This window comes from Eubalaena glacialis, chromosome 4 (genome assembly GCF_028564815.1).
Source record: "Eubalaena glacialis isolate mEubGla1 chromosome 4, mEubGla1.1.hap2.+ XY, whole genome shotgun sequence".
NCBI lineage: Eukaryota > Metazoa > Chordata > Mammalia > Artiodactyla > Balaenidae > Eubalaena > Eubalaena glacialis.
The window spans coordinates 26,631,455-26,658,370 of NC_083719.1; the positions used below are offsets into that span (position 1 = coordinate 26,631,455).

The following is a 26,916-nucleotide window of genomic DNA, read 5'->3' on the forward strand; positions in this document are numbered from 1 at the left end:
ACAGTAAATCTTCACCTAAAAAGAAATTCCAGGACATGGTATAAGTTTCAAGTATCCATTTTGTGGGAAGAAACTATAAATTAATACTTTCTATACTTAATTACCACCAGTAGTTATCATTTTTGGAGGTAAAGGAGTTTATTTTAATGGAGAGAAAAATCTGTCTTTTTTCATGAGTTAAAACAGGAAATTGGCAAACCAATGCCCATGGCCAGCTGCCTATTTTTTGTAAATGAAGTTTTACTGGAATACAGCCTCACCCATTTATTTGTATTGTCTATGGCAACTTTCATTCAGCAGAGTTGAGTAGCTGCAACACCGTATATGGCTCACAAAGCCTAAAATATTTTCTTAAAATATTTTCTATCTGGCCCAATAAGAAAAAGTTTGCCAACCCCTGCGTAGAAATATTGCCATACTAAACTAAGGCTAAGTAAAACTTCATCAGAAAGAAAACTAAAACCACAATAATTAGAATACAAAAATACAAATGATATGCTTGCTCTGATTCAGGCACTTTCAAGATCATAGTTTATTTATTACTTCAGATAAAAAGATAGTATACATATTAGGGAATCCCTTAAAATTCAACTCTAGAGTTATACACCATCTAGTACTTTTGCATTGAATGTTAACCAAAAAAGTCTCTAAACACCTGAAAGCCCCACTAGTAACATGAACTATGGTAATAAAAAATTTGACATTTAATTTGTTTAATATATAGTATTTACATTATGAAACCAATGGAGATATGATAAACAGTGATAAAGAAATAGTAAAAATAAACTCTAAAAAGCAAAGGTTTATATTCTTACAATGTGCTAATTATCATAATTGTATATAAAAATTAAAACATAGCAGAGCTTTCTGTTACAAAACTCTTAATCATCTGAGTTGTAGTCGTTACTTGCTAACGATTTACATGCAACATCTGCTAGTACTGACATCTGATTTTTTTCCCCCAAGAAAGTGTGAGTAGATATTTATTTAAGAGCAGACATTAATTTACTTGTGGACAGAAAAAGATAAAACTGTACTCAAGATTAGTACTGGTCACAAGCCTCTTCTCTACAGAAATGATAAAAATAATAAGACTGAAAAAAATTCCAGAAAGGAGATGCATAGGCAAAGAGTACCATGAATGGCACAGCTCAAAAAATCTTGGGACCAATTAGACACACATGTTTTCTCTCTCCTTCAATGATGAGAGGTCTATTTTGCCATCAAATTACAATGACTGTAGCAAGTAAGGGGCACCAGGTGTATAACTAATTAAACCCTGCAAAATACTCAGATGGGCAGTGGTGGCCAGAAGAAGGAACAACTTCTATATAATTCAAACTATATACAGCATAACTGGAATGCAGCTCATCCCAAACTGGCTGTGTGAAACAACTGGACCTTTATGACTTAATAGTTAAAATTATAACAAGTGTAATAATACAATAGATTTACATGGGAAGCAAGATCCAAGGGGCACTTTATATTATTTACTGTGTATTTCAATTTAAAAATAATTTTGCTAAGTATACATCTCAACTGAGGTCTATGTATAAAATGTCCTAATAGATACAGATATTTACCTTTGGTGAGTTAAAGGCCTTTCTGTGACTTCTGTCTGAATTGCAGGCAGAATGCGAGATGTACATGCACATGTGGGAGAAACTCAACCTGAGGTAATCCAAAAGATGTGCGTGTGAGGAGCCTGGAGGTCCTCTGACAGTCAAAGCCCACCAGAACCCAAACAGGCAACAGTGAGGATGGCAATGAGGAATGGAATGCCAGTATGGCAGTGAAACTTTTTTCACAACAGAAAGAGGAAGGCCTCTCGTACCAGCAGAATCCTGCATACATACACAAAAGAAAAAGCCACCCACCATTTCATAAAACAAAAGCCAATTATAGTGTGGGAAGTACAAACTGCAGAAAACCAGAAGTCCCTGGAAGAAAAACGACTGGCTCCCGCGAGAGAAAGGGGGACGCTCAGTTCCGCGCAGGGTCACTTGGTGAAGGCGGCCACGACTGCCCACAGCACCTCGCTGGTGCTGGCCTTCAGACACTCCACCTCAGGGTCTAAGTCCAGGAGCTGCCGCACCCGCTTGGTGGCTAAATCGTACTGCTCGTCCAGGAGGGGCGCGAACGCGTTCTCCAGGACATCCGAGGCGTGGGCCAGGTAGATGAGGGCCAGCAGGCGCTTGTCCATGCGGTGAGGGTCGTTCACCCATTTGTCGAGAACGGCCTCCTGCACCTTCTTGATGAGGCGCTGCTTAATGTTGTTGTTGGTGAGGGGATGTGTCGTCATGTCAAAAAGAAGGAAGTTCTGTTTCTCGGTTGTCAATACGCCCTTTTCTACCAGGTTTTTAGCTAATCGTTCCCGCACGTTTCTTAACTGATAATGCAATTTTAACGGATTCCACGTCTCACCTAAAAGAAAGATTCCCGAAGTGAGAAATGATAGGTATTATCTGCTAATCTTATTAAATTTTGTACTGTTAAAATGAACAGTAACATTTGACTTTTTTTCCTCCAGAGAAACAGAAGAAAATCCAACTATGTTTTCTTGCCAACTAAACCATGAACCCCTTGATGGCCAGGCCTTTGGTTTCTAGGCACCTGGCACATGATTTTCAGGCACAACAGTTACTCAAGCTGAAAGCAGTCTCCAAACCAGCTCCCCTAATGCGGAAATAAGCCAAATATCAATATTAAATTATGTTTGGCTTCTCTCTAGCTACTGTCAAAAAGCAGCCAATAGCAAAATATGAGATTTCTTTTCTGTTAAACACCCATCTGCAACAAAAAGAGAAAAGAATTAAAAAGTTCCCTGATTAATAAGTTATTCCTAAACTGCTACATATACCTGACCTATAAAGCTGGGAAAGCCTGTTCAGGCAATACTATTCTTTGCTGACAAATAATATAAACCTAATTATAGAAGGACAAAACATTTTCATCATTTTAATCTTGTCATCTATGCGTATTTCCCTTTGAGACAGAAATACTTAAAATAAAACCAAGGGATCATCCAAAATGAAAATAAATAAGGAAACACAAGCTTTAAATGATACATTAAACAAGATGGACTTAATTGATATTTATAGGACATTCCACCCAAAAACAACAGAATACACATTTTTCTCAAGTGCTCATGGAACATTCTCCAGGATAGATCATATCTTGGGTCACAAATCAAGCCTTGGTAAATTTAAAAAAATTAAAATCGTATCAAGTATCTTTTCCGACCACAACGCTATGAGACTAGATATCAATTACAGGAAAAGATCTGTAAAAAATACAAACACATGGAGGCTACATAATACACTACTTAATAACGAAGTGATCACTGAAGAAATCAAAGGGGAAATCAAAAAATACCTAGAAACAAATGACAATGGAGACACGACGATCCAAAACCTATGGGATGCAGCAAAAGTAGTTCTAAGAGGGAAGTTTATAGCAATACAAGCCTACATCAAGAAACAGGAAACATCTCGAATAAACAACCTAACCTTGCACCTAAAGCAATTAGAGAAAGAAGAACAAAAAAACCCCAAAGCTAGCAGAAGGAAAGAAATCATAAAGATCAGATCAGAAATAAATGAAAAAGAAATGAAGGAAACAATAGCAAAAATCAATGAAACTAAAAGCTGGTTCTTTGAGAAGATAAACAAAATTGATAAACCATTAGCCAGACTCATCAAGAGAAAAAGGGAGAAGACTCAAATTAATAGAATTAGAAATGAAAAAGGAGAAGTAACCACTGACACTGCAGAAATACAAACGATCATGAGAGATTACTACAAGCAACTCTATGACAATAAAATGGACAACCTGGAAGAAATGGACAGATTCTTAGAAATGCACAACCTGCCAAGACTGAACCAGGAAGAAATAGAAAATATGAACAGACCAATCACAAGCACTGAAATTGAAACTGTGATTAAAAATCTTCCAACACACAAAAGCCCAGGACCAGATGGCTTCACAGGCGAATTCTATCAAACATTTAGAGAAGAGCTAACACCTATCCTTCTCAAACTCTTCCAAAATATTGCAGAGGGAGGAACACTCCCAAACTCATTCTACGAGGCCACCATCACCCTGATACCAAAACCAGACAAAGATGTCACAAAGAAAGAAAACTATAGGCCAATATCACTGATGAACATAGATGCAAAAATCCTCAACAAAATACTAGCAAACAGAATCCAACAGCACATTAAAAGGATTATACACCATGATCAAGTGGGGTTTATTCCAGGAATGCAAGGATTCTTCAATATACGCAAATCAATCAACGTGATACATCATATTAACAAATTGAAGGAGAAAAACCATATGATCATCTCAATAGATGCAGAGAAAGCTTTCGACAAAATTCAACACCCATTTATGATAAAAGTCCTGCAGAAAGTAGGCATAGAGGGAACTTTCCTCAACATAATAAAGGCCGTATATGACAAACCCACAGCCAACATTGTCCTCAATGGTGAAAAACTGAAACCATTTCCACTAAGATCAGGAACAAGACAAGGTTGCCCACTCTCACCACTATTATTCAACATAGTTTTGGAAGTGTTAGCCACAGCAATCAGAGAAGAAAAAGAAATAAAAGGAATCCAAATCGGAAAAGAAGAAGTAAAGCTGTCACTCTTTGCAGATGACATGATACTATACATAGAGAATCCAAAAGATGCTACCAGAAAACTACTAGAGCTAATCAATGAATTTGGTAAAGTAGCAGGATACAAAATTAATGCACAGAAATCTCTTGCATTCCTGTATACTAATGATGAAAAATCTGAAAGTGAAATTAAGAAAACACTCCCGTTTACCATTGCAACAAAAAGAATAAAATACCTAGGAATAAACCTACCTAAGGAGACAAAAGACCTGTATGCAGAAAATTATAGGACACTGATGAAAGAAATTAAAGATGATACAAATAGATGGAGAGATATACCATGTTCTTGGATTGGAAGAATCAACATTGTGAAAATGACTCTGCTACCCAAAGCAATCTACAGATTCAATGCAATCCCTATCAAACTACCACTGGCATTTTTCACAGAACTAGAACAAAAAATTTCACAATTTGTATGGAAACACAAAAGACCCCGAATAGCCAAAGCAATCTTGAGAACGAAAAATGGAGCTGGAGGAATCAGGCTCCCTGACTTCAGACTATATTACAAAGCTACAGTAATCAAGACAGTTTGGTACTGGCACAAAAACAGAAATATAGATCAATGGAACAGGATAGAAAGCCCAGAGCTAAGCCCACGCACATATGGTCACCTTATCTTTGATAAAGGAGGCAAGCATATACAGTGGAGAAAAGACAGCCTCTTCAATAAGTGGTGCTGGGAAAATTGGACAGGTACATGTAAAAGTATGAAATTAGAACACTCCCTGACACCATACACAAAAATAAACTCAAAATGGATTAAAGACCTAAGTGTAAGGCCAGACACTATCAAACTCTTAGAGGAAAACATAGGCAGAACACTCTATGACATAAATCACAGCAAGATCCTTTTTGACCCAGGTCCTAGATAAATGGAAATAAAAACACAAATAAACAAATGGGACCTAATGAAACTTAAAAGCTTTTGCACAGCAAAGGAAACCATAAACAAGACCAAAAGACAACCCTCAGAATGGGAGAAAATATTTGCAAATGAAGCAACTGACAAAGGATTAATATCCAAGATTTACAAGCAGCTCATGCAGCTCAATAACAAAAAAACAAACAACCCAATCCAAAAATGGTCAGAAGACCTAAATAGACATTTCTCCCAAGAAGATATACAGATTGCCAACAGACACATGAAAGAATGCTCAACATCATTAATCATTAGAGAAATGCAAATCAAAACTACAATGAGGTATCATCTCACACCGGTCAGAATGGCCATCATCAAAAAATCTAGAAACAATAAATGCTGGAGAGGGTGTGGAGAAAAGGGAACACTCTTGCACTGTTGGTGGGAATGTAAATTGATACAGCCACTATGGAGAACAGTATGGAGGTTCCTTAAAAAACTAAAAATAGAACTACCATACGACCCAGCAATCCAACTACTGGGCATATACCCTGAGAAAACCATAATTCAGAAAGAGTCATGTACCAAAATATTCATTGCAGCTCTGTTTACAATAGCCAGGACATGGAAGCAACCTAGGTGTCCATCATCGGATGAATGGATAAAGAAGATGTGGCACATATATACAATGGAATATTACTCAGCCATAAAAAGAAATGAAATGGAGGTGTTTGTAATGAGGTGGATGGAGTTAGAGTCTGTCATACAGAGTGAAGTAAGTCAGAAAGAGAAAAAGAAATACAGTATGCTAACACATATATATGGAATCTAAGGAAAAAAAGAAAAAGGTCATGAAGAACCTAGTGGCAAGACGGGAATAAAGACACAGACCTACTAGAGAATGGACTTGAGGATATGGGGAGGGGGAGGGGTGAGATGTGACAGGGTGAGAGAGTGTCATGGACATATATACACTACCAAATGTGAAATAGATAGCTAGTGGGAAGCAGCCGCATAGCACAGGGAGATCAGCTCGGTGCTTTGTGACCACCTAGAGGGGTGGGATGGGGGGGTGGGATAGGGAGGGTGGGAGGGAGGGAGATGCAAGAGGGAAGAGATATGGGAACATATGTATATGTATAACTGATTCACTTTGTTATAAAGCAGAAGCTAACACACCATTGTAAAGCAATTATACTTCAATAAAGATGTTTAAAAAAAATAAAAAAAAATTAAAAAAAATAAAAAAAATAAAACCAAGGGACTTCCCTGGCGGTCCAGTGGTTTAAGACTTCACCTTCCAATGCAGGAGGTGCGGGTTGGATCCCTGGTCGGGGAGCTAAGATCCCACATGCCTTGGAGCCAAAAAACAACAACAACAACAAAAAAAACACACACAAAAAAACCCTCAGAAGCAGTACTGTAACAAATTCAATAAAGACTTTAAAAATGGTCCACATCAAAAAAATCTTTAAAAAATAAATAAATAAAACCAAATATTTTTCACTAAAACAGTTTTTTTCTTTATAGAAGACTAGAAGGAAATACATCAAAATATTAATCTTGATTATTTGGGGGATTATATGTGACAAATTTTCTTTTTTGTACTTTTTGTATTTTCCAAATAATCTCCAATGAACATGTAACTATTTGGGTAATTTGAAAAAAATACTATAGTAACTTTCTAAATTGGGACATGTTAGAGATCAACCACTGGCACTTTTATTATATGCAAAAGCTGAAATTTTATAATATTGAGAAAAACAAAATTGTACTGTCTACTACAGCAGCCATTAACTATATAGGGCTATTAAATTTAAATTAATAAAAAAACTCAGGGAATTCCCCGGCAGTCCAGTGGTTAGGACTCTATGCTTCCACTGCAGGGGGCCCAGGTTCGATCCCTGGTCAGGGAGCTAAGATCCTACAAGCCCTGCAGCACAGCCAAATAAATAAATAAGGAGGGAAAACAACTCAGTTCCTCAGTTGCCCTAGCCACGTTTCAAGTGCTCAACAGCCAAGTGGGGCTAGAGGTTACTGAGCGGACATCACAGAAATAAAACATTTCCATTGTTGCAATTAGATATCTGCATAAAACATATGAAACAACTGTTCAGATGCTAGTCAAAAGGCAGCCCAGAGCTGTGACCTTTTGAGACAAACCTCACTGAGCCCTACTACTGCCCAAGTTTGCTACCCAAAGGCACATGCCAGGCAGCAGAGCAGAACAGAAGACCTCAAGTAGAGCACAGAACTCACACTGTGTAAAAAGGCAGAGATCAGAGCTGGGGGAGGCTAAGGCAGCTGGAATATGCAAGGCAGAGTACTGGAGAAGAGGGGACTATGCAGAATAAGAGCTCTAGAAATCTGCGTGGTGTTCGCTTGAGTCTGGCTAAAAACAAAGCCACATGTGTTATGGTGAGAAACGCCACAAAACAAGGTAAAAAAAAAAAAAACAATTCAAGAAAGTTGTAATGTGAACAATTCCAAGAGTTCACAGAGGACTAGGAAAATATGAATGTCAATTAGCCTGAGTGGAAAGGTCTCACTGAACACCCAGGACATTCAGAAAGGATTCCAGAAGGATCACATCTTAGTAATAGGGCTAAACTAGCCCTTGAGTAAAGGCTACTCCAGACTTGGCCTAACAAAGCTTACAAACAAACTGATCCACAAGTAACTTAACTGCCTAGCAAAACAAATTTCAACAGTCTTTAAAGACAAACAAAATTCAGCACACAACAACATAGCATTCACAATGTCCAGCATCCAATAAAAATTACTAGACTTGTGAAGAAGCAGGAGAATGTGACCCAAAACTAAGGGGGAAAAAAAATCAACAGAAACAGTCAAACAGGGACTTCCCTGGTGTCTTCCCAGTGGTTAAGACCCTGCACTTCCATTGCAGGGGGCGCAGGTTCGATCCCTGGGTAGGGAACTTGGATCCCGCATGCCACACAACCAAAAAAAAAAGTCAACCAAATCTGACATGACCCAGAAATGACAGAGACAATGGCATTAGCAGACAAGGAGTTTAAAATAGCTATTATAAATATCTAAATAATTTAAAGGAAAACACGAGCACAATGAAGAGAAAACGAGAGCTTTTCATTTTTAAAGGCTAAATGATCTGGAACTGCCATTTTACATTTTGTTATTCACGCTGTAAAACTAGGGACTTGAAAAAAAACTGTCAATTAAATAATGAAGAAATGGTACCATGAATCATTATTAAAGTCATCTTCTACATTTAAAGAAAACATAACCGCGACTTCCCTGACAGTCCAGTGGTTAAGACTCCATGCTTCCACTGCAGGGGGCACGGCTTCAATCCCTGGTCAGGGAACTAAGATCCCACATGCCACGAGGCACAGCCAAAAAAAAAAAAAAAAAAGATTAAAAGCAAAAATTAAAAATAAAGAAAACAAGAAAAGATAACCTTTTCAAATAAAAAACTCTGGCAAATCAGCTTCCACAAAAAGAAAAACAATCATTGCATTCAATTTCCTTGATAACTTCAAAAAGTAAAAGAGCTGAAATATATTTGGGGCCCTATTAGATTTTAAAACTTAATAGTATAAAAGAAAAATATAACTCAATAATAAATGAAATTCTACTTACTTTCAATTTCTGGTGTTTAATGTTAAGAAATCATTAACAAAAACAAAAAACAACAAAAAAAGAGAAATCATTAACAGTTACTTGATGAAGCACTATAGCATAATAGGTTATGAGAGCAAGCTCTGGAGCCAGACTGTTTGGATTTGAATTCCAATTTGGTCATTTCCTAGCAGTGCAACCCTGGGCAAGGCTTCTTACCTCTCTATTCCTCTGTCTTTTCATCTGTAAAGCAATGAAAACAACTCTTTCCAGCTCACAAGGGTTATTATGAGGATTAAGTTAAGTTAAAGACATATCAAGTTCTTAGAATACAGCCTGGTACATGGTAAGCTTGCAAAAAATGTTAGCTATTATTATTTATCCATGTGCAGAATCAGCACTTTGGCAGAAAGAGTTTATCCTATTTATAATGGTCTAAAAAAAATCATACTAGGTACTGAGAATGCAGACATTAGTAACACATATTTTTTTTTTTAATTTATTTATTTTATTTATTTATTTTTGGCTGCATTGGGTCTTCGGTGCTGCGCACAGGCTTTCTCTAGTTGCGACAAGCGGGGTCTACTCTTCACTGCGGTGCACAGGCTTCTCATTGCGGTGGCTTCCATTGTTGCGGAGCGCGGGCTCTAGGCGCGCAGGCTTCGGTAGTTGTGGCACGCAGGCTCAGTAGTTGTGGCTCGTGGGCTCTAGAGCACAGGCTCAGTAGTTGTGGTGCACGGGCTTAGTTGCTCCGTGGCATGTGGGATCTTCCCGAACCAGGGCTTGAACCCGTGTCCCCTGCATTGGCAGGCAGATTCCTAACCACTGCGCCACCAGGGAAGTCCTAGTAACACATATTTCTAACTCTAGAAATTTTAAATCAAATGAAGGGAACATTCATAATATAACAACTAACTGTACTCAACTGGCTAGAATAAGATGTAAATAGGGCCATAAAAACAATATGAACCAAGAGCCCAGAGGAATAAGAAATTACTTGAGTTTGATGTTAAGGGCACACATCTTTCAAAGGTTAGTTATAACTTTCATTTTTCAATTGTTGTACCAACCCACTGTCTCCCCAATAAATGCCTGCCGTAACTTTCACCAGACAGTTTGGGTTTTGTTTTGTGTTTTCTAATATCATTGGCACATGGTAGGCAGCCTAAGGCACCAGGCTAGAATTAGCTAGGTTGTGTTTTCCGATATTCTTAAATTACTTTTGGAAAGTCAAACTAATGAACACAAAATAATCAATAGCCAAATTCACGTAAAAGCCCATAAAAAACTATAGTTCAAATCCAAGGTTAATTAATTAACTATACCCATAATAATAATATGTCAGTTATCAAAGAAGTACTATTCCCTGGCAACTCACTAGTCAATTAGGAAGTTATTCTATGTCTCAGAAAACATCTTGGCTATCTATTCTCAAATAATTGTTGGGGCGGGGGGGGGGGGTGTTTAAGATTATTCTAAGAAACTTATAGGTCAATTTCTCTTTATAGACCTAAAAAAACCAGAAATCCCTCTGATGCTGCTATACAATGATTTTTTTCCTCTCATTGGAAATAAATGGTATTAGCAGTTTATAACTTACTGTCTATTGTACTGAAGTCATGCTAATAAGGTTTATCCACACCTTATCCACAATTAAATCTTACATACTGCACCCAATAGAACAAGTAATGCTTATTACAAAGTTCCTGTGACAAATTCCTCAAATCCAAAACACGCTACCTTAGTTTAATGTTGCTACTAAGAAAGAGAAGAGCCTGAACACAGACCAACCTTCAAACAATGTGTTCCATTTATGACTGGACCTTCTTATGGGCAATCATTTCTGCCTCGGAGGAAGTAACAAAAAAGGACTCAGACATCATCATCTTTTGATGCAGTTCCCTGGAAAAGGGCAAATCTTGTGTGCCCACTCCAACAAAAATGTTATTCAGCTTTCCTCAGATATTTTTTAAAAATGAAAAAATCCCGTAAGCAGAAAGCTGAACCAGTATGGGTAATATGTAAATGTTGTTTGATACTATTTTGAACACTCCAAAAAAGGCACAATAAAATAACTGAGTGGTGGGACTTCCCTGGTGGTACAGTGGTTAAGTATCCACCTGCCAATGCAGGGGACACGGGTTCGAGCCCTGGTCCAGGAAGATCCCACATGCCGCGGAGCAACTAAGCCCGTGCGCCACAACTACTAAAGCCCACGTGCCTAGAGCCCGTGCTGCGCATCAAGAGAAGCCACCGCAATGAGAAGCCTGTGCACCACAATGAAGAGTAGCCCCTGCTCACCTCAACTAGAGAAAACCCGTGCGCAGCAACAAAGACCCAATGCAGCCAAATATAAACAAACAAACAAACAAACATAAATAAATAAATAACTGAGTGGTCAAAGTGTCTTGGCATCCTGACATTTCTGCCTTTTATTTTATTTTTTTCTATTTGGGCTTTTGTTTTTTAAATTTTTTTATTTTAGTTGATTTATACTTCTGTCTTTTATTTTAAAAGAACCAAATTAATCTAAATCCAAAGAATAAAGTTACCCCTGAGGGGATTAACCAAGATGGCGGAGTAGAAGGACGTGCTCTCACTCCCTCTTGCGAGAGCACCAGAATCACAACTGGCTGCTGGACAATCATCGACAGGAAGACACTGGACTTCAACAAGGAGGATACCCCACGTCCAAGGACAGAGGAGAAGCCACAGTGAGACGGTAGGAGGGGCGCAATCAGAGTAAAATCAAATCCCATAACTGCTGGGTGGGTGACTCACAGACTGGCGAGCACTTATACCACAGAAGTCCACCCACTGGAGTGAAAGTTCTGAGCCCCACGTCAGGCTTCCCAACCTGGGGGTCCGGCAACGGGAGGAGGAATTCATAGAGAATCAGACTTTGAAGCCTAGTGGGAATTGATTGCAGGACTTCGACAGGACTGGGGGAAACAGAGACCCCACTCTTGGAGGGCGCACACAAAATAGTGTGTGCATCGGGACCCAGGGGAAGGAGCAGTGAACCTGGGGGAGACTGAACCAGACATAACTGCAGGTGTTGGGGGGTCTCCTGCAGAGGCGGGGGCTGGCTCTGTTTCATCGTGGGGACAAGGACACTGGCAGCGGAGGTTCTGGGAAGTACTCCTTGGCGTGAGCCCTCCCAGAGTCTGGCATTAGCCCCACCAAAGAGCCCGGGTAGGCTCCAGTGTTGGGTTGCCTCAGGCAAAACAACCAACAGGGAGGGAACCCAGCCCCACCCATCAACAGTCAGGTGGATTAAAGTTTTACGGAGCTCTGACCGCCACAGCAACAGTCAGCTCTACCCACCTCCAGAGCCTCCCATCAAGCCTCTTAGATAGCCTCAACCACCAGAGGGCAGACAGCAGAAGCAAGAAAAACTACAGTCCTGCAGCCTGTGGAACAGAAACCACATTTACAGAAAGATAGACAAGATGAAAAGGCAGAGGGCTATATACCAGATGAAGGAACAAGAAAAAACCCCAGAAAAACAACTAAATGAAGTGGAGATAGGCAACCTTCCAGAAAAAGAATTCAGAATAATGATAGTGAAGATGATCCAGGACCTTGGAATAAGAATGGAGGCAAAGATTGAGAAGATGCAAGAAATGATTAACAAAGACCTAGAAGAATTAAAGAACAAACAAACAGAGATGACCAATACAATAACTGAAATGAAAACTACACTAGAAGGAATCAATAGTAGAATAACTGAGGCAGAAGAACGGATAAGTGACCTGGAAGACAGAATGGTGGAATTCACTGCTGCGGAACAGACTAAAGAAAAAAGAATGAAAAGAAATGAAGACAGCCTAAGAGACCTCTGGGACAACATTAAACGCAACAACATTCGCATTATAGGGGTCCCAGAAGGAGAAGAGAGAGAGAAAGGACCAGAGAAAATATTTGAAGAGATTATAGTCGAAAACTTCCCTAACATGGGAAAGGAAATAGCCACCCAAGTCCAGGAAGCGCAGAGAGTCCCATACAGGATAAACCCAAGGAGAAGCACGCCAAGACACACAGTAATCAAAGTGGCAAAAATTAAAGACAAAGAAAAATTATTGAAAGCAGCAAGGGAAAAACAACAAATAACATACAAGGGAACTCCCATAAGGTTAACAGCTAATTTCTCAGCAGAAACTCTACAAGCCAGAAGGGAGTGGCATGATATACTTAAAGTGATGAAAGGGAAGAACCTACAACCAAGATTACTCTACCCGGCAAGGATCTCATTTAGATTTGATGGAGAAATCAAAAGCTTTACAGACAAGCAAAAGCTAAGAGAATTCAGCACCACCAAACCAGCTCTACAACAAATGTTAAAGGAACTTCTCTAAGTGGGAAACACAAGAGAAGAAAAGGACCTACAAAAACAAACCCAAAACAATTAAGAAAATGGTCATAGGAACATACATATCGATAATTACCTTAAACGTGAATGGATTAAATGCTCCAGCCAAAAGACACAGGCTTGCTGAATGGATACAAAAACAAGACCCATATATATGCTGTCTACAAGAGACCCACTTTAGACCTAGGGACACATACAGACTGAAAGTGAGGGGATGGAAAAAGATATTCCATGCAAATGGAAATCAAAAGAAAGCTGGAGTAGCAATTCTCATATCAGACAAAATAGACTTTAAAATAAAGAATGTTACAAGAGACAAGGAAGGACACTACATAATGATCAAGGGATCAATCCAAGAAGAAGATATAACAATTATAAATATATATGCACCCAACATAGGAGCACCTCATTACATAAGGCAACTGCTAACAGCTATGAAAGAGGAAATTGACAGTAACACAATAATAGTGGGGGACTTTAACACCTCACTTACACCAATGGACAGATCATCCAAACAGAAAATAAATAAGGAAACAGAAGCTTTAAATGACACAATAGACCAGATAGATTTAATTGATATTTATAGGACATTCCATCCAAAAACAGCAGATTACACGTTCTTCTCAAGTGCGCACGGAACATTCTCCAGGATAGATCACATCTTGGGTCACAAATCAAGCCTCAGTAAATTTAAGAAAATTGAAATCATATCAAGCATCTTTTCTGACCACAACGCTATGAGATTAGAAATGAATTACAGGGGAAAAAGCGTAAAAAACACAAACACATGGAGGCTAAACAATACGTTACTAAATAACCAAGAGATCACTGAAGAAATCAAAGAGGAAATCAAAAAATACCTAGAGACAAATGACAATGAAAACACGACAACCCAAAACCTATGGGATGCAGCAAAAGCAGTTCTAAGAGGGAAGTTTATAGCTATACAAGCCTACCTAAAGAAACAAGAAAAATCTCAAGCAAACAATCTAAACTTACACCTAAAGAAACTAGAGAAAGAAGAACAAACAAAACCCAAAGTTAGCAGAAGGAAAGAAATCATAAAGATCAGAGCGGAAATAAGTGAAATAGAAACAAAGAAAACAATAGCAAAGATCAATAAAACTAAAAGCTGGTTCTTTGAGAAGATAAACAAAATTGATAAGTCATTAGCCAGACTCATCAAGAAAAAGAGGGAGAGGACTCAAATCAATAAAATCAGAAATGAAAAAGGAGAAGTTACAACAGACACCGCAGAAATACAAAGCATCCTAAGAGACTACTACAAGCAACTTTATGCCAATAAAATGGACAACCTGGAAGAAATGGACAAATTCTTAGAAAGGTATAACCTTCCAAGACTGAACCAGGAAGAAGCAGAAAATATGAACAGACCAATCACAAGTAATGAAATTGAAACTGTGATTAAAAATCTTCCAACAAACAAAAGTCCAGGACCAGATGGCTTCACAGGTGAATTCTATCAAACATTTAGAGAAGAGCTAACACCTATCCTTCTCAAACTCTTCCAAAAAATTGCAGAGGAAGGAACACTCCCAAACTCATTCTATGAGGCCACCATCACCCTGATACCAAAACCAGACAAAGACAGTACAAAAAAAGAAAATTACAGACCAATATCACTGATGAATATAGATGCAAAAATCCTCAACAAAATACTAGCAAACAGAATCCAACAACACATTAAAAGGATCACACACCACGATCGTGGGATTTATCCCAGGGATGCAAGGATTCTTCAATATACGCAAATCAATCAATGTGATACACCATATTAACAAATTGAAGAATAAAAACCATATGATCATCTCAATAGATGCAGAAAAAGCTTTCAACAAAGTTCAACACCCATTTATGATAAAAACTCTCCAGAAAGTGGGCACAGAGGGAACCTACCTCAACATAATAAAGGCCATATATGACAAACCCACAGCAAACATCATTCTTAACGGTGAAAAACTGAAAGCATTTCCTCTAAGATCAGGAACGAGACAAGGATGTCCACTGTCACCACTATTATTCAACATAGTTCTGGAAGTCCTAGCCACGGCAATCAGAGAAGAAAAAGAAATAAAAGGAATACAAATTGGAAAAGAAGAAGTAAAACTGTCACTGTTTGCAGATGACATGATACTATACATAGAGAATCCTAAAACTGCCACCAGAAAACTGCTAGAGCTAATTAATGAATATGGTAAAGTTGCAGGATACAAAATTAATGCACAGAAATCTCTTGCATTCCTATACACTAATGATGAAAAATCTGAAAGAGAAATTATGGAAACACTCCCATTTACCATTGCAACAAAAAGAATAAAATACCTAGGAATAAACCTACCTAGGGAGACAAAAGACCTGTATGCAGAAAACTATAAGACACTGATGAAAGAAATTAAAGATGATACCAACAGATGGAGAGATATACCATGTTCTTGGATTGGAAGAATCAACATTGTGAAAATGACTATACTACCCAAAGCAATCTACAGATTCAATGCAATCCCTATCAAATTACCAATGGCATTTTTTACGGAGCTAGAACAAATCATCTTAAAATTTGTATGGAGACACAAAAGACCCCGAATAGCCAAAGCAGTCTTGAGGGAAAAAAACGGAGCTGGAGGAATCTGACTCCCTGACTTCAGACTATACTACAAAGCTACAGTAATCAAGACAATATGGTACTGGCACAAAAACAGAAACATAGATCAATGGAACAAGATAGAAAGCCCAGAGATAAACCCACGCACCTATGGTCAACTAATCTATGACAAAGGAGGCAAAGATATACAGTGGAGAAAAGACAGTCTCTTCAATAAGTGGTGCTGGGAAAACTGGACAGCTACATGTAAAAGAATGAAATTAGAATACTCCCTAACACCATACACAAAAATAAACTCAAAATGGATTAGAGACCTAAATATAAGACTGGACACTATAAAACTCTTAGAGGAAAACATAGGAAGAACACTCTTTGACATAAATCACAGCAAGATCTTTTTTGATCCACCTCCTAGAGTAATGGAAATCAAAACAAAAATAAACAAATGGGACCTAATGAAACTTCAAAGCTTTTGCACAGCAAAGGAAACCATAAACAAGACGAAAAGACAACCCTCAGAATGGGAGAAAATATTCGCAAACGAATCAACGGACAAAGGATTAATCTCCAAAATATATAAACAGCTCATTCAGCTCAATATTAAAGAAACAAACACCCCAATCCAAAAATGGGCAGAAGACCTAAATAGACATTTCTCCAAAGAAGACATACAGACGGCCACGAAGCACATGAAAAGATGCTCAACATCACTAATTATTAGAGAAATGCAAATCAAAACTACAATGAGGTATCACCTCACACCAGTTAGAATGGGCATCATCAGAAAATCTACAAACAACAAATGCTGGAGAGGGTGTGGAGAAAAGGGAACCCTCTTGCACTGTTGGTGGGAATGTAAATTGATACAGCCACTATGGAGAACAATATGGAGGTTCCTTAAAAAACTAAAAATAGAATTACCATATGACCCAGCAATCCCACTACTGGGCATATACCCAGAGAAAACCGTAATTCAAAAAGACACATGCACCCGAATGTTCATTGCAGCACTATTTACAATAGCCAGGTCATGGAAGCAACCTAAATGCCCATCAACAGACGAATGGATAAAGAAGTTGTGGTACATATATACAATGGAATATTACTCAGCCATAAAAAGGAATGAAATTGAGTCATTTGTTGAGACGTGGATGGATCTAGAGACTGTCATACAGAGTGAAGTAAGTCAGAAAGAGAAAAACAAATATTGTATATTAATGCATGTATGTGGAACCTAGAAAAATGGTACAGATGAGCCGGTTTGCAGGGCAGAAGTTGAGACACAGATGTAGAGAACAGACATATGGACACCAAGGGGGGAAAACTGCGGTGGGGTGGGGATGGTGGTGTGCTGAATTGGGCGATTGGGATTGACATGTATACACTGATGTGTATAAAATTGATGACTAATAAGAACCTGCAGTATAAACAAACAAACAAAACAACTAATACTAAACTTTCATTGGGTTATTTGTATGGAAATATGTTAATATAAATGTTTCAGACATTACATGAAATTTCTAAAAATCTTATATGTTCTGGTATAATGTTATAAGTCATAATCCTAGTTATTACTTTAAAATGTATATCTCAGAAATAAGTAATTTTCTTGTCAACTGCATTATTATGAACTTTCATCAAATGTTTAACCGTGGTCATTTTTAAGTCTTTTGTCATTTACAGACAGTTCTGGGTGTACTCTGATGCTTTTGTAAATATGTTCCTATAAAAGGGTTTCATCTTCAGGAAATTCATGGAAAAGACTCTGACAAGTACAGGTTTCTGGTACCTGACTGTACTGCTGAACTGAATGAATAAGCATTTTCAGAACTCTAATGAAAAACTGATGCGCTCATAAAAGTGCTAACAAAAGATCAAGATAAAAAAAAAAAATTAATTACATGGGACTGAGTGAACTGATGAGGATGAGTATAATTTTTGGGACTTTCTGTTTGAATTTAAAAAAAGAAAAAATCCCACAGGGACTCAGAGGCAAAGAATATACAAATCAATTTTCACTGCAAAGTAAAGGAGCTGTTACAGTGGAGGATTACTGGACTGAATGTCAATATTATGACATAGTATGAGTGTGTTTCATGTTTGGTAATTGCAATCATTGTTGCTTTTGTTGTGGTCATCCATGTACAATGCTTGGTGTCAGTCTATTTATCTCTTGTAAAAATAAAATACAGTGTGTGTGAAAAAAAATAAAAAATAAAAAAAAAAATAAAGTTACCCCTGAGATTAGCATACTTAAGACAACAGTATAAACTGGGGTGGGAGGAGGGGAGTTGGTTAAGTGAAGAGAAGATACAATAAAGGTTTAACCTATACTATCTACTAAAAGATTTAGCTGCTTCAATTTAAGCAGAATGTTGAATATCTTTTAAATATACTGTAACAAACCCCCAATGGAGGAATAATGTTCAAAATTCTAGATTAAAAGATGTTACTGTGATCCATATTGTCATTCATCCTAAATTACTCACTATGCAAAAAAGACTTTATAAGTTATACAAGCAAATTTTAAATGTATAGAATTTATTTATAGTTCACTCTTTTATAAAGGAAACTGTGAGAAGTATATACGGAGAGGAAAAGTTCTTCAAAGGTTATTTATATCCCACTGCCCAACAATTATTTCAGTGAAAATGACATACTGGCAGGCACCTAAATAATTTCACTACAAAAAATTTCCATCTTCCTTGACATCATGTTACAAAAAAAAAGCAGCTTTATTCATAAATTTGGCAGTCTAGCGACACCTTGTGACCAAACTGATCAATTACATGTCTTAAGACTTCAGAAAGAAAAAATACTGTTCTTGAAAACAGAAAGTAGTCTTTAAACTTTTTACTCTTTGCCTCAAATACACATATTTATTAATTTTTTAAATTAACAAGATATATAAGTAATATTTATATATCAGTAATTTTAACATGTATATATGCACACTGTAAATAACAGTAAGATGAACCCCTGGGTATCCATCCTCCCACCCCAGGTAAAGAAGAAAGCTTCATCAAGACCTTAGATGCTTCCCTTGTGTCTTCTCTGCCTCAGAGGTAACCACCAAACAAACTTAGGTTAATCATTCTTTTTTCTTTACATATAGTCTCACCACCTATGCACGTATCCCTCAACAATACAGTACAATACATAGTTTTGAAAACCTAGTAACAAGTACAGACTTAACTGTGTAAGGATAGGTCCACCAATTTTACCACCCCCTCTAATCCCTCTGAACAGGAACACTTCCTTCTTTCTGTCTCATTTTTACCTTTCAAAGGCCCAATCCAAGTTCCACTTCCTCCAACTACTAAAGCTCCCAAGGATTTCTTTTCTCTGGGCTACTGCACTTTCAGGTAACCATACTGTTAAACTCTAATCTGTTATCAATCTGTTATTAGAAATACACAACTGGGGACTTCCCTAGTGGTCCAGTGGGTAAGACTCCATGCTCCCAATTGCAGGGGGCCCAGGTTTGATCCCTGGTCGGGGAACTAGATCCTGCATGCATGCCACAACTAAGATCCCTCATGCTGCAACTAAAGATCCCGCATGCCTCAACGAAGACCCAGCGCAGCCTAAATACATAAATAAATAAATAGAAATATACAACTGTTCTGCAAATGAATTTTAAGATTCTTTTAGTATGGAAGCACTTCTTTTTAAGTTTCATAGTACCTACACCAGTATTGCTGCAATAACTGGTATTTAATACCACTCATTATTTTGAAGCAACTAAAAAATTTTAAATCAACAAACTGACCCACAGAACTGAACACTTAAAAATGGTTAAAATGGTGTTAGGTTGGATACAATTTTTTATTAAAAATCAGCAAGCACTAGCAGTACTTTAACTAGGTGGGAAGTAGATATTTTCTTAATTTAAAAGAAATGTGCTTTTTTCTCCTTCTCCCACTCCAGATTCCTTTCTTTTATGCTGAAATTACAGGTCATTCCTATTATACATCAGGAACATGCAACCAAAGTGCTATAGGTGATATTTTGGCATTTACAGCCATCCTAAACTTCACAGGATGTTGTTTAAAAAAATTTAAAAACCACTTTCTTAGTATTAGCTTCTTGGTTTACACAAATTCCTAACTCAAGTGGACACTCTGTTTCACAAAATCTTAATTATATTTAATACTTTTGAGAAAAGCTTATAGACTTCTGCCCTCCTTTCACTCAACCAAGTGAGAACAGCGCACACAGCTCAAGTTGAAAACCACTTTCATTTATCATACACATTGAGTACTGGATAAGCTACATGCATAAAATGTTACATAACAGGTAAAATTTAAGACATATGCAGCCACCTTAAACGGTGAGATTCAACTCTTTGCAAGCCATACTCCCTGTGTACCATGCGTACATAACAAAGGAAATCCAGTGGTCTAAGATATATTACTAACCCAAATCCCAATGTGCCATTAACATATATGATGTAAGATAAAGAGACTGTTGATGGATGAAGCATCTGAAAACACCTCCACGTGCTAAGTGGCACCAAAGTGGACATCAAAAACATTGACGTTAAGGCAAAACAAACTATATTCCATAAAAAGAACTTTAGCACTCTGACTTACCTGACTTACCTCCCAAAAAGTAACTACAACTTGAGAAACCCTCCTTTTGGTCAGCTGAGAACCTAATTACAAATTCTAATTTGCACCACGGGAAGTGGTAATGGCCAACAATGGCAGCACAACATGAGCACAACACAAAGACTGCTTAGGCCAGTGAACTCCAGAGAATGTAGAAATGATCCATCAGTTAGAAGGTATTAGCACTTCTATTTTTATCTCAAAAAAATCATATTTGCTAATATTTAACATATGGAGTTAACATCATACCCTCACTGAGTCTTTGTCAGCTGGCCACAGTTTGCTGAATAGGTGGAAGGCTCACCCAAAGAGGGCTGACAATGTTCTGAGCACTGTGACATATAGTCTTGGTATGTGCTGAGTAAGTACCTAGTTTTAACCAAACAAACTTTCATCAAATGGGTAAAGTAATTTTAAAAGATTTCCTACAAAAAAATTATAATTGAAGACGACATCAATATCACAACCACAAAGAAGGAAAAAGGGTCACATTGAAGTTTCTCTTACTCAATGAGGTAAAAAGAAAGTTATCAGCAGATCTACAAGAGCGTGGTCAAAAAAACCCCTCAAAATTATCAAGACAAACTTGTAAATAAGCTTATGTTCTCTACCAATAAGAAGGAAGAATGAACCCTGCCATAAGTATAAAGTGCCCATTTATTGTCCTACTACCTAAGTTTGGAATATGTGTATTCACATTATAAATAAACAAACACGCAAAACTCAATCTTTTACTGATATAAGAGTATCTTCATAATACAACTATTACTTTAGAAACTCTATTTATAAGTGAGAAACATGACATCATGTTAATTACCAATCTTTGACAACCTCCAAACGTTTTTAAAACAGTCTAAATAGCAATATATTTGAACATGAAATGAAATGAGCATAGATGTATGCAGAAGCTATGTTTTATATAACAGTAGAGAGGAACAACAAGCTAACTCAGGTCCTATACTCAAGGAGTTTACTATCTAGAAGATTAGACAAATACACAAATAACTTTAAAATAAATGCAGTCATTAGTGCTATCAACCAAGTAGGTGTTCCTTCCTACAGCTGCACTTCCTGTCTCCTTAAAGTTAGGGGAGGCCATGTGACTTGCTCTGACCAATGAAACCTGAACTACACGTCATTTCTGAGCAGAAATTTAAGAGCCTGGGTGATCTGTTATTCTCCTCTTTCCTTTACAGTAGTGACTGACGGTGCTCCAGATGGTGGCAGCTCCATCTGCCCAGCTGCCAAAATGAGAATGAAGTGGCCTGTGACTGATTCACAGTATGAGTGAGAAATAAACTGTTGTTTTAAGCCACTGAGGTTTTAGGGTTGCTTGTTACCACAGCTTAACCCAGCCTATCCAGAATAAGGTAGCATGAAGTAATTTTGATAAAGAATGACAGGAGCTAAGGAAGCTAAGGAAGTATACTATATCTGATTCACATCTGCTCAGTTTTGTTAAAGGTGATGAAATTTTAAAAACCACTATTTCCCCTATTTAGTGACTGATTAACTTTCAAGATTGCCTAACTAACTAAACAAGCTTTTGGCTATTTTGTCTAAGTTCCTTTCAAAAGGATTTTAAACTTTTACAAAAATCTTTCAGAGAATTAGGTTTTTAGTTTATACACAGAAGCTTACCACTAAGTAATTCAATCCAGTTCTGGACCGTTTCTGGAGGCTGAGTCTCCTTAACGTGCTTTAGAGCTTCATCAAGAAGAACATCCCCTGTTGGAGCATCTGACTTACAAATCACCTAAAATGTAATCAACAAGAATCACATGATCTACTTGATCTTTTTAAACAAAAAACTTAAACAATTATGCAAACATTTCATTATGCTTAAAGCCCCAAGTGTTCATACAGTATCAAAGTTCAGATTTTAAACTAATTCCATACTAAGGAAATCCAATATTTAACCTAACCAGATTAGCCACAATCATGAACGAAAATTTAGCTACTGTGCAATAATTAGGAAAGCAAAATGGTAGAACAGTTTATACTCATCATAATTCCTTTTACTGCTAAACCTTGGGCTATTGGATCCAGAAATTCATTTTTTAAACATTTATTAGTTATAGAAACAGACTCAATTATATATAAGAATTCAATATATAATAAAGGTGGCATTTCACATCAGTAGAGAAATTAATTTTTCAATAGATACTACTAAAACAACTGGCTAACAAATTAGAGGTAAAGTAAGACTTGGCTTCTCAGAGCTTATACCACAATAAAAGATAAAGATTTAAATATGAAATATAATTGAGGGGATGAGGAAGTTTTCTCAAAATTGTGGCAACAAGCAGAATCCTTGAAAATACCAATAGGTCTGATTACATAAAATTTTTAAATACTACAAAACTTTAAGTTAAGATGGATATAGAATCCACTTTAAGAGTAGAAAAACCAGAGGTAGGGTATGAGAGAAGAAAACGCTACACTGCTTTAACCAAGTACTAGATCTTTATAGCCTTATAACGTTCTTGGCTAAACAACAAATTTTTAGTTGAAATTCTATAATATCAAAGTTGAATTTGTTATATTACTTTACATTACCTATTAAGATGTTATGAAATTTAACAGTATTTTTAAAATGGGAGTCTTCCCTCAAACTTGTCCTTGACAATACGTCCTTTCCTTTTTCCTCAATCTTATGAAAGGTTAAAAAAAAAATATGGTATCTGAGACAACATGACCCAATGGAAATATAATTAGAACCACAAATACAAGCCACAAATCTATTTTTTAAATTTTTAGTAGTTATATTTTAAAAAATGAAAACAGGTGAAATTAATTTTAATATATCTGATTTAACCCACCATAGCCAAAATACTGACATGTAATAAATATTTTAAAATTGAGATTGTTTTACATTCTTATTTTTCCAGAGTAAGTCTTCAAACATCCAGTGTGTTTTTATTTACAGCATGTCTCAATTTGCACTAACCACATTTCAAGTGTCTGGCTCATAGCCACATGTGGCTAGTGGCTACCATCCTGGACAGTGCAGATACAGAACATCTTCATCATCACAGAGAGTTTGATTGGCAAGTACTATTCTAGACCATGCTTTTAGTAGGGGGTCAGAGAGAATAAGAAAAAAGAAAGGAGAACTTTGGGAGAAAAAGTTGTATGTCTATATGCTATGGTCATGCCACCACTTCCTACTTCTCACTTACTCCCTAAATCTACTTCCATCTGGCCTGAACACCCAGTGCATGCCCACCCCTTTGAGAATGGTCTCACGCTGACAATAAGCTGGGTATAGTTGGATCTTTTTTCTTATGAAATTCTGCCCCCCAAATCTCTCTCAGATGGACTATTTTTCTCCATCACCTCTGCAATCATTCTAATCTACCTAATCTGATTAACTTTCCTTGGATTAAGTTTCCTAACTAGCTTCCCTGAACTAGTTTTAGCCTTTTTCAATCCATACTCCTCACTGATCTTTCTAAAGGTAAATCTTATCATGACATTTCAGCTTCTGCTTAAAATTCTTCAATAACTCAGATCAAGTTCCAACTCCTTAACAAAATTCAGCAATGTGTGGCCCACTAGTAAATATTCCTGCCCACACATATAATTTATATTTAGGGTTTTTCTTCTTGGAGGACAAGCCCCATTCTTAAATATAAACAAATAACCAAGGATGACAAGACACTTGAAAGTCTTCAACAAGGAAGAGACCAAAAGAGAAAATAAGAACTGAAGAAACAGATAACACAGATAAAGAAAATTCTCAAAAGAGCAGTAATATCTTCAGGGATTTAAAAGAAAATCTTACATCCATAAAACAAGAAGAATAAGAAGCCACGATGGGCTTCCCTGGTGGCGCAGTGGTTGAGAATCTGCCTGCCAATGCAGGGGACACGGGTTCGAGCCCTGGTCTGGGAAGATCCCACATGCCACAGAGCAACTGGGCCCGTGAGCCACAACTACTGAGCTTGCGCATCTGGAGCCTGTGCTCCACAACAAGAGAGGCCATGATAGTGAGAGGCCCGCGCACCGCAATGAAGAGTGGCCCCCGCTCGCCGCAACTAGAGAAAGCCCTTGCACAGAAACGAAGACCCAACACAGCTAAAAATAAATAAATATATAAATAAATAAAATTTAAAAAAAAAAAGCCATGATAAAAAAAAAAGGTTCCTGGAAATCAAAAACATGAAAGCCACAATAAAAAACTCAACAGAGGATTAAAAGGTAAGAGAGACCAAGAGAATGTCAATTGTATCTCAAAAAAGCTAGGAAACAAACCAGAAAGAAAAATAACATAAAAATCAGAAAGAAAATAAAGAACAGCCAAGAGGTCCACTCCACCTTATACAGTTCTAGAAACAGAGTGAAGATACAAGAAATAAAACTTTCCAAAATCAAAAGACACACATTTCTAGATTGAAGAAGTCCAAGCATAGTGAATTTTAAAAGACCCACATCAAGGCATATTATACAATTTCAGAACACTAGAGATAAACAGAAGATCTTAAATGCTTCCAGAGAAGAAAAAGCCGGTATCATACAAAGAATGAAAATCAGAAGGGCATCAGACTTTAACAGCAACTCTGTATACTAGAGGACAATGGGGAAATGCCTTAAAAATTCTGTGGGAAAAATCTAACATTCTATTCCCAGCCAATCTGTCAAATAGAAATATGGTACAATAAAGGAATTTTCAGGCATGCAAAGTCTCAAAACATTTTCCTCCCACAAGGGTGGAAGAAAACATTAGATCCAAAAACAGGGGGCTGAAAGCAGTAAAAAAAAGTGACAGGAAGTCCCAGTAGAACCAAAGCATAACCAGTCCAGACTGGAGCACAGGCAAATTTTAATGGAGTTATCTGATGTATCTGAACATTTGAAAATTAATAATCTAACTTTTCTCTGATGGAGCATGTAAGAAAAAAGGAGAGCTACATAGAAAACTTTAAAAAAAGGGATTAACTCTAGAAAAAAACAAAACTCTCTAAGAAAGGAAATCATAGGATATAACTTAACTCTACAGAAAACGGTATTAATATAGTTGTAACAACATAAAACAATCATTACTGTTTTGCCAAAAATTATGATATAACTCTATTAGTAAGATTGAAAGGTAGGGGTAAAAAGTGGTATGTAAGGAAGCCAAATATTCATCTATTTTTTTTGGCTGCGCTGGGTCTTCGTTGCCGTGTGCGGGCTTTCTCTAGTTGCAGCGAGCGGGGGCTGCTCTTCATTGTGGTGCACAGGCTTCTCATTGCGGTGGCTTCTCTTGTTGCGGAGCATGGGCTCTAGGCGCGTGGGCTCAGTAGTTGTGGCTCGCAGGCTCTAGAGCGCAGGCTCAGTAGTTGTGGCGCACGGGCTTAGTTGCTCCGCGGCATGTGGGATCTTCCCGGACCAGGGCTCGAACCCGTGTCCCCTGCATTGGCAGGTGGATTCTTAACCACTGCGGCACCACGGAAGGCCCGCAAATATCCATCTATTTTAAGTAATAGATGTAAGTAAGTAAAGAGCATCTCCAACTGATTTATCAAGAAATGGCAGTATAAGCTTATTTAGAAATATGGAGGTAAATGCCCAAATAAGTGAAAACTGTAGCAAGCTGAATGGTGACCCCCAAAAGGTGTTCATGTCCTAACCCCCAGAATCTAATCCCCAATAAATCTTTGTAGATAAAATTAAGTTAAATCAGATCTGGAGATGAGATTGTCCTGGATTATCCAGATGAGCCCCGACATGCAATGTAAGTGTCCTTATGAGTGACATACAAAGGAGAGGGTGATGTAAAAACACAGGACAGAGAGAGATGCAGCCAGAAGCCAAGGAAAGCCTCAAAGCCATCAGAAGCTAGAAGAGGCAAGGAACAGCACCTTGTGGCCTCCAGAACTGTAAAGAGAATTAATGTCTGTTGTTTCAAGCAACCAAGTCTGTGGTAATTTGCTAAGGCAGCCTTACGAAACTAATACAAGGACTGAGAATGGCTGCCGCCCAGATACAAGACTAAGGAGTGGGGAAGGGCAGGTGGAAGATTGCTATCTTTTTTGTCGTAAGTCTTTAAGTACAATTTGATTTTATAACTATCATATATGTATTAATATAATCAATCATTATTTTTAAATGAATAGATTAAATCATATTGGAGTATTTTTCCAAAAGACCTATCAACTGCCTAGTTAAGATCATACA

At 37.4% G+C, this 26,916-nt stretch overlaps 1 protein-coding gene across 1 annotated transcript in view; it reads right to left on the reverse strand.

Annotated features, from left to right (window-relative positions):
• Positions 1-531: 531 nt before the first annotated feature.
• The window catches only part of GOLPH3 (golgi phosphoprotein 3), a 63,109-nt gene continuing 36,724 nt past the window's right edge, over positions 532-26,916 (reverse strand). The window contains exons 3-4 of the mRNA XM_061189158.1: positions 22,396-22,510; positions 532-2,424 (exon numbers count right to left, since the gene is read on the reverse strand). Of these exons, the coding sequence (XP_061045141.1) occupies positions 2,000-2,424; positions 22,396-22,510 (540 nt within the window). The 3' untranslated portion in view covers positions 532-1,999. The remainder of the gene's footprint in view (positions 2,425-22,395; positions 22,511-26,916) is intronic.